At 36.5% G+C, this 9,154-nt stretch overlaps 1 protein-coding gene across 1 annotated transcript; it reads right to left on the bottom strand.

The window, feature by feature from the left end:
* Positions 1 to 883: 883 nt before the first annotated feature.
* On the bottom strand, positions 884 to 6,466 carry p24-1 (transmembrane emp24 domain-containing protein). The gene is made up of 4 exons (XM_045755017.2): positions 6,088 to 6,466; positions 4,272 to 4,400; positions 3,403 to 3,519; positions 884 to 2,749 (listed from the first exon to the last, which is right to left on the bottom strand). The coding sequence occupies exons 1-4, from the start codon at positions 6,235 to 6,237 to the stop codon at positions 2,519 to 2,521; spliced, it is 627 nt and encodes a 208-aa protein (XP_045610973.1). The 5' UTR covers positions 6,238 to 6,466; the 3' UTR covers positions 884 to 2,518.
* Between the last annotated feature and the right edge of the window lie 2,688 nt (positions 6,467 to 9,154).

The following is a 9,154-nucleotide window of genomic DNA, read 5'->3' as shown; positions in this document are numbered from 1 at the left end:
ATAACCCTTAAATTTACTTTAATGTACCTACTTTTTTTGTCAAATTTCTTATACAATGTATTTTTTTATACTGTACTTTCCTACAATGTACCTGTAAACATTTTTTTTAATATTGCTAGAAATTACATTCTTAAAATTATATACAGTATTAGATTAAGGATCTGCCCGAAACGCTATGCATGCTAGTGGCTTTACAAGAATGTAAAACTTCAAGTCTCTGTACTCTCAAACACAACGTACCTTCTTGTAAATAAATAAAAATAAAAAATAAAAATTTAAATTAAAAATAAAAATAAATAAAAATTTAAATAAAATAAATACAACTAAAATATAAATAAAAACAAATAACCCAGAGTTAGTGGAAGCTGACTGGGCTCCAGTGCCTTAATTCACTAAGCAGTATCTGGATATAGTCGGTAAGAATTTAGTAAACTGCATTCTAGCAATAGTGTACAGCTCAAGAGTGGAGAATACTTTGCCTACATTCTTTTTTTTTTAATGCTTGTGCCCTCCAGTTAGTTCAAGTGTCACAAGACTAACCAACACCTTGTTCATACAAACTCATGAGTGCCGTTGGCAATGTATGGCCTGACCACTTCAGTAAAATCGAGGGAGAAGTGCAGTCGGCCATTACAACTTGGCTCCTGGAGCCAAATAACTTCCCAGTACTGTATGCTAGATTAATTGTGCGACAAATACCATATATTGATATCTGAATGTTCCTTCAAATAATGTGCACCATTATTAATTATACATACAGCAATAAAGGTATTAATGCACTTATAAGAAGTGAAGCCACCTTTATTGGAATGTCATCATAATACTACATTAAAAGTATGTAATAATTAGAAAAAAATCATAAGGAGTCAAAATGAACTAGTAATGAAAAATGTTAAACTAATTTTATTAAGATATAGCATTACATACAAAAACAATAATTTATAGTCACACTAAGCCACAAAAGTCAAAGTACCTTTTTCAAAGTTTTCCACATTTTATGCCAGAATAGTTTATTAATATCAATAGAATTCTTCATCAGTAGTGTCAACAGAAATACTAATTGGGAAAGGAAGTAATTATCCTCTACCTTATGACAGCATTTACAACATAATCAAATTATGTACATCATTACTTGTACCACAGTCAATGTTAATATTTTGCCAAAAAATATTATAAAAAATTGGGAATAGCGAGCTAAATGTCGGTACCACTTTGCCTCACAATACACAGTAACTTGTTTAAATTAATACGTTATACAAATATAACTATAACATGTTTCCTTATTTACAGATCTCTCACACAGCCAAAACTATATTCTTCAGCTTAAAATAATTATAATCAAAAAGGTATCTTCCACATTCTTTACAGTTCACAAAATGTTTCTTTAAATAAAAAGCTAAGCCGAGAACACCTTGCACTCTTACAATTTAGTGGTTTCATGGTTCTCAAACCAAGAGTGATGAACGCGAGCAGTTTTTCTAACCATTCATGATATAATACATACAGTACAGCGAGGCCTTTCCAGTAAGTGCACGTTGTACAGCAACAGTTGATGCAACTGATCCTCCCGTTACTGGCCTCGTATGATCACTAACTGCTACACTACTTTCAACGTTGAATGAAACTTGGCAAGACCAATGACCTTTTCAGGATCACTTGCACGAAAATGTCTACCAACTCAATTTAATGCATATACTGTACTGTAAATCTGAACATAATAAAAAGAAGACTATAGGACAAAAAAACTGCGCCATGTGTATAGTCATAGTGTCAGATCTAGCCACTCATTGCTACCAATTGATATGGACGAGATATTTCTAAAGTCTAGCACAAGCTATTACTGTATATAACATATATATTATATAACAAATATATAATATATATACTATATAATATATGTACTGTATATAACATACATATACTGTAAAAAAGAAAAAAAAATTGTCCTCTGTCAAAATACATGTCACTACTACTCAGGCAGTGAAAATTTATGAATACATTTACGGATCTTAATTGCCTCATTAATTAATGCATTTATTTATGAAACTGAAGGAATCAAAGTCTAATAGTTGTTTAACGAGAGATAGTAGACCAAAAATTATATTAAATATTGGCGAGTACAATGTGCGTGAAACATGGTTTGTAAGTATTTGGGGGTAAGGATTTCAGGACAAATTAAGAGACACCTAGATAACTGGGAATTGGTGTACTGTAAACCATTCTCTTATTTGTTAAGGAACCATTTGAAAGAGTAGCTTGGCTGTTGATAAAAACCATATGCAAATGTTTACAGCAGTGGTTTAAATCAATTATTTTGAATTCTCTACCGTACACAATGAAGAAGTCAGAATTAGGTAGCGGAGGCATAACTGCATTATTTTGTATGAAACTACATTATCCATTCTAAAGATGGCAGCATAAAAATAGAATGGCATCACAAAATATTTAATCTGTAGCTGACATCTTTGTTCATCTTTAGGAGTAAAGTACTCCTAGCTGCTCTTAAGAAGTTGGTAGTTCAATAGGAAGCTTGATTTGCCTTCTTTTCAGCAAAGAAGTTCTTCAGAACCATTACTTGACCCACGGCAATAACCAGAATGCCCAGAGTTTCCCCAACAGCCCAGAAGAGAACACGCTCATTGAGATCTTCTGCCCTTTTGCGACTCTGCGCTTCACGCAAGCGGTGATGAGTCTGGTAATCTATCACCGAATTGAGGTCCTCGTGAATCTTTTGTGAGGAAGACTCCATCTGTTTGAGAGATGTAAATTTGACATTGTATTAGGGCAAAATAAAAAAGTAAGAACCTAATTAAAATTAGAGTCATGTAAAATCTAATTACAAATTTTAAGATCAATGCAGACTAGCATACTCAAATGCATCAACTACAGTACTTTTCAAACTTAAAAATATATAAACACATGACATTCTATTTTTTATGCTAACAAAGTTAGAATAACAATTGTATGGGTGTACATATTATATGCCTTAATTTCTTTTTATTGAAATGAGAAACTTGACAAAACTGCTAGATATTTTTCATCTTTTTCCATTCTCCATTAGGTACAATTACTTTGACAAATTTAGATAAAGACCTGTAATTCATCAGTTTGTTTTGCAGGAAGCATATAGCAATTTTACTAGTAAGGCATAATGCAATAGGATAAACAGGATTCTTTGTGGCCTTCCAACAAATGTAGTTTTCCGGCAAGGATGAGGTAGAGCATACCACAGAGAATTGGTACAAAACGAAATACAAGGAAAAATATACTGTAATATTACATTTTTTTGTGGAGAAAATGCACAGTAGAAAGCCAGACACCTGGAAAATAAATCCTGTATGTAAAGTAGATTAGCAATAGTCTAATTACTGTTCTATAAAAAAAACAAAAATCTAAACTTACTTGAGTCATAGCAGTAAAATGTTCTCCCACACCAGGCAACTGAGGCTCATCTCCAACTTGGAAATCTACATATATGAGCTTGTGGCTAAACGTTGAAAATTCATTACTGAAGCAAACCTGTAAAATCGGATTATTAAATTGGTAATAAGCAAAATTCACAATAAGGCCAAGCTGCTATCAAAGATACATTAGGTAAGAAATGCTATTATTAAAATCAGCCTGTCTGTATACCAAGGTCAGATTCTAATAATTTATTGATTTAAGTGACAAGAGAAAATTTAAAGAATTTATAGTACAAAAAGATCTATTCCAAAAAGAAAGAACAAGAACGTTTGATTTAATAATTGTGCCTTGCTAGCACAGCCTCTAATGCAAATGCCAGATCTATGTCAATACTGTAAGTCTTCAAGCCCTTCAAATTTGTGAAGGGCTAATCCCTAAATTTTATCCCTAAAATGCATCATTAAAACATGTGGATCTAATGAGTTTTTTCCCTTTGTAACATTTCTTTGCCAGGTTTTACTGCAAAATGGAAAATCCTTTTGCATCTAGGCCTCTAATTATGGTTAGGTGCACAGGGGTATACAGGGTGAAGAAACTGCTGAAGTCTCTCTCCTTGCCTAGGATTTGAAACCAGGTTCTCTTGCAAGTAAGTTTGCTAAGTACAACATCAAAGTGTAACTTAATGGCCACATTTAAACCTTGATATGCTGCTATGTAGCTACCTCCAAAGAAAATTTTAATAAATATAAAATTAAGCAATACTATTTCATTTAGATCTTCAGTGTCAAGTTCACAATGTCAGTTGGCAATGGATTGGTTAATAATGAAATAAAATAACAAATTAAGTAAAATAAATACTAACATACCTGGTATGTGCCAGATATCTCTGGAGTAAATTGGAACTGGCCATATTGCTGTTTAATTTCACGGTATAGGATCTGCCGTGAAGGCCCCTCCAAAACAACATCTACATCGTAGTGCCCACCTGTCACTACCTGTTGTAATAATCTGGTATTAGTTATACATACCAGCTGATGAAGATAAAAGACCCTTTAAGTATATGTATTACACAAACTCATTCCCAAGCCCCCAACCCCCCTCCCAACCACATCTCCCTCCCCTCTTAATTTTACACAGGTGAATGGCGAGAGCATCAGAACTCTACAGAAAACACAACTTCTCATTTTATTTCAGACAATTAAATTTGCAGGGAGGAGCCCCTCATCGTGACATTTCTCAACATATGGGACTTGGGCCGAGCCTGACTGGCCCACAACTCTCTTAACACACCAATGTTTCATGGGTGAACGTTAGGTGAAGCTCACCCAGAGAGTTTTGCCTTTTACTTCAGACATTATGGATAAACACCAGTCCCATTTATCTTTTTTCACCACCATTATAAAGGCTATGATTATATTCAAGTTACTCTTCCTTTAAAATTTATATGTACACATTGTAGGATACTAGACATTTAGTACCATATTATATATATGAGACTAATTTCTGGCTATTTCCAAACCATTGGGAAAATCAAGTGGCACAGGAAAAAGATGCATCCAAATTGCAACTGCAAATATAACCAATTATAGTTTTATGCTTGACAAAAAAAAAAGCTAAAATTAGTTAAATACATCAAAGAGGATATTAATGCAAATAAAATTTTAGACAAATACATTTGCTTTAAATTAATACATGTACAGTACTTTAAACACTAATGTTCAATTTTAAGGAACACACAGCATTTCACAAATGGCATCAAGGTTAACAGTGATAATGGCATATAGCAAGTTATGAAGATGTCCCCCTGCCACTACATAGAAGACATGAGGATATAAACAGGATTCTGCCTACCATAACTACTCATATACGAGGTACATTTAAATCTCGCTACTTCAGTATTGTACAACACAAGATCCGATACCTGCCCATGTTTAGCCTACAAGAAGCAAGCAATCCATCAAGGTGCCCTGAACTGTGGTTATTGTTAGGTGAAGACAAAATATTGTGTAGCACTGGACAATATTATACCTGAGTATAATAAGCCTCAGTCAGGTTTATACCTGACTGAGCAGCAAATGGATGGACTGGACCTGTCCATCCATCTGGACTGTCTTGACACCAAGAAGAGGTGGTCAACTTGTCCCTACAGTCAACAGTCTTGCCAGATTCCACAGAACCAACAAACTATGCCATATTATTACAGTATTTTCCCTACAACATTAATATTAAATCCATCAGTTAAATTGCATAAAACACCCACCCATTCTTCAGAAACTTATCTTCAATTTTTGTGATCCAACTGTAGGGAGTCATTAGACCAATAGTGTATATATATATACAGCAGGGCAAACCAACCCTTTATGTGGTTGAAGCAGGCAGCAGGGCAAAAAATAAATAAATAAAAAAAAAAAACAGTATTGGAAAAACAAAAACTATGAATTAGATATTGTACCAAACTAATTTAGACAGTTGTCCAGCTGTCTGGTATATTTGACATCAACTTTAAATAAAACAACAAAGTACCACGTTCGCTGGGTTTCCAAACAGGTGTGGCTGCAAAGCACAGCTTCTGCCATGAAAAATAGAAAAGGAACCGACCACAGACACGACCTCCCAGACGGACCACAATGTCAACCACAATAAACCTAACATCTTAAAAGAAACAAACCCCGAGCATCCCACCTGGAACTCGAGCGTCGACTCGGTTCCCTTCTCAATTTCCTCGTAAAAGCACTCCTTGGCATTATCAGGGAGTTCAAACGTTAGTTCGACCCCGGCGGCGATGGCCAGCCAGCTCGCTGCCACCACCACAGCTAGCCACACTCTCTCCATGTTGTGTGTCTCGCGGGCGCCCTCCTCACTTCACAGGCATCAGCTGCACATAGTTAAGTCTCTCTCGGCCTGATAAATCCGCCAGATAACAAGCCGCCACCGTTCTTCTCCACTTTGACAGGCACACCGCGTCTTCTGCTAAAATACGTGGCCGGAAACAAAATACGATGTGCGTTTAGTCGGCCCCAGACAACTCAGGCTCTGACACGGCCGGGAGGTCTTGGCCAATCACAAGGCGCCGACTGCTGTGTTCAGCAGTTGAGCGAGAAAACTCTGAATTATTTTATGTTTGTAAACGTGGCCAGAGTGTACCGTTGGTGCTGCCATCTCTTGGTCGTTCCTGCGCACACTGTCCGATTCCTTTAATTATTGAATATGATAATAATATAAAGACATAATTATTATCATTATGAATGAACAGAATGTTGAAAATACAAAACTAAACTGAATATATTTTAGTGAAATGTGTGAAGTTTCAACTGCCTACAAACGCGGTAATAATTTATTTCTTAAATTGACAAACTTAACAAAATCATAAATAGCAATCGAACACGTAATTATCGCGAGAGTTCAGCAGGTGACGTCGAATTTCCCCCAAGTCAAACAAATACTGAATCCTAAACAGCTGACAATTTTTGTACACACTTCTGATTAAGAGTCTTATTAGGACACTTGCCCATTCATCAAAAAACATGTCTAAGTGATAATTTCTGAGAACTCATGACTTTTTTATCTTATTTTACTTAATTATTATGATTGAGGCCCCTGAAAAACCGCAGCATCTATTTTTAAGATTTGTTTTTAAAGGCATATTATAGCCCCCATTCTCATCCGGTGGGTGGTGGCGAATGGATTATAGTTAACATAATTAATTCGTGAACTGCACTTCAATTTCCTTTAAGCTAAGCAAGTTAATTACAATGACATTGAACTATATTTAGCGTAGCTACATGGGATTTCTACTGTCAATCCTGCGCCCCGCACCAATCCACTCCGGTGAAAGTTCCGTCTCATTAATAACTCAACTTGTCTCTTCTAGACACGAGCTGGACGGTAGAGCCATTGTCTAGATTCATGCAGGTCGGCGTTCAACTCCCGACCGTCCAAGATGTTGGGCACCATTCCTTCCCCCTCTCCCCCGTTCCATCCCAAATCCTTATCCTGATCCCTTTCGAAGTACTATATTGTCTAATGGTTTGGCGCTTTCCCCTGAGAGCTGCCTTTCCTCGAACATTCATTACCAACTTCTAGACAAAATGCAACCTGTGATTCCCTCCCTCTATTAGGCACTCTCTGTATACAATACAATCGACTCTGAGCACTACTTTAGCCATAATATAATATTTTCTCAAGTGACCATTGGAATACAGGTATTAGGGTCAGTGCCAAAGCTATGACAAGGTACCATACACCTCAGTTGTGGGGTGACTATCTTACTTGCTAAAGCGATACTGTCGTGCAGTGTAATTTGCATCCTTAATTGATTGGACACAGTACCAACTGCTCGCCCTGGGGCACAACACCCACAGCTTGACAAAAAATGCAAGACGAAGCCTTGAGGAAGTTCCTCGGATGGCACGGTGCCCTAATTTAGGCATTATCACCAGACACCGTTATGGTGTTCCAGGCAGGGCTTAAACCTCAAATCAAGTAGCACTTTTGTCTCAGAATGTACCCTTCACATAGCGAGTGTCTGTCCTTATTAATAGAATAACTCCTTCATATTTTACAGGCTCAAGTTTAATCTCTAAGATCAAGCTTAATTATTACTCATAATATTTAGTTGTTTGTATATTCTTTTATACAAGTATAATAATATATAGTAGTTATAATTGAATGTGTGCCGCAAGACTATATTGTTGATCTTAGATTTTAATAGCAAACTACAACAGTTTATCTGCATCGCACAGGGGGACGTAGACCTGTGCTCTTGCAAGGGGCCATGATCAATTTTAATTCTTACCGGTTCTCCAGTAAGGCATCACTGCAGATAAGTACTTGGCACCCGTTAGCTCCGAGGATATGATCACGAAGACTTTACTAAAATGAGGCTTCCCCTCAGGAGCTAATTCCATGGAATTAACCATTAGTGAATAGTTAACTGAACTATTCACTAAATTAACTATTAGTGAATAGTTAACTGAACTATTCACTAATATCATTGAACATGCAAAGGATGGTTTCAGTGGTGGGATTTGACCGGTTTGTCCGAATAGGTTTCAAAACTTGCACGAGTTAGGGAACCGGTCCTTAATGTAATCAACAGTGCATGTCGGAATAGAGTCGAGGTCGGCGTCTATCTTTACTTAGCTTTGTTCCAAAAATATAAAGCAGCAGCTACTTTAAAACAATGTACAGATCAAAAACGTCATTACATGACTGTCTATAATACCCCTGCTGACCCCCCTGATTTCTGCTCTAGAAACATTTACTAATGTAAATGTATAGACAAGTTAGTGAATTTGTAAACCATTTGAAAGTCCAGAAGCGTGTATGCATTACTAAAGCGCGCTCCCATAAACTGGTAGTGTGCAGTGGCTTTCACAATTAAGAGAAATGCGGGAGTCAATAATTAGGCACCCACATTAAAAGTCCAACTATTAGGCATTCTTGACGCGCCCCTAAGGCTTTCCCCAAGAGATGTTTTTGTTTATATAGTACTTAATAAAAGTGTCTGAAATTCTAGAGGATCATAGAGAAAAACGAGCATGATAAAAGTTGGTGCCTTTGTCAAGGTCATTTACTGAAATTTTCATAGTTCCCAGTGGGCACAATATTCGAGAGCAACGCCAATTCTATGTCGAATCAACGTCAACGTTGAATTAACGTTGATCCAACGCCTTCATTGGATTTAGTACCAAACCCACTAGGCTTCTACAGGGAAGTAGAAATAGCCTATGCTACTCTATCCCTTTGA

This window comes from Procambarus clarkii, chromosome 9 (assembly GCF_040958095.1).
Source record: "Procambarus clarkii isolate CNS0578487 chromosome 9, FALCON_Pclarkii_2.0, whole genome shotgun sequence".
In the NCBI taxonomy this organism is placed as follows: domain Eukaryota; kingdom Metazoa; phylum Arthropoda; class Malacostraca; order Decapoda; family Cambaridae; genus Procambarus; species Procambarus clarkii.
The sequence above is the reverse complement of the archived record's forward strand: the minus strand, read 5'-3'. Positions and strand labels throughout refer to the sequence as shown.

Excerpts from the sequence above, each read along its gene's own strand:
- p24-1 (XM_045755017.2), bottom strand. The coding sequence starts at position 6,237 with ATGGAGAGAGTGTGGCTAGCTGTGGTGGTGGCAGCGAGCTGGCTGGCC. Across the intron at positions 3,520-4,271 it reads AGATATCTGGCACATACCAG|GTTTGCTTCAGTAATGAATT; the intron begins GTATGTTAGTAT and ends CCGATTTTACAG. Across the intron at positions 2,750-3,402 it reads ATTTTACTGCTATGACTCAA|ATGGAGTCTTCCTCACAAAA; the intron begins GTAAGTTTAGAT and ends TCTCTCAAACAG.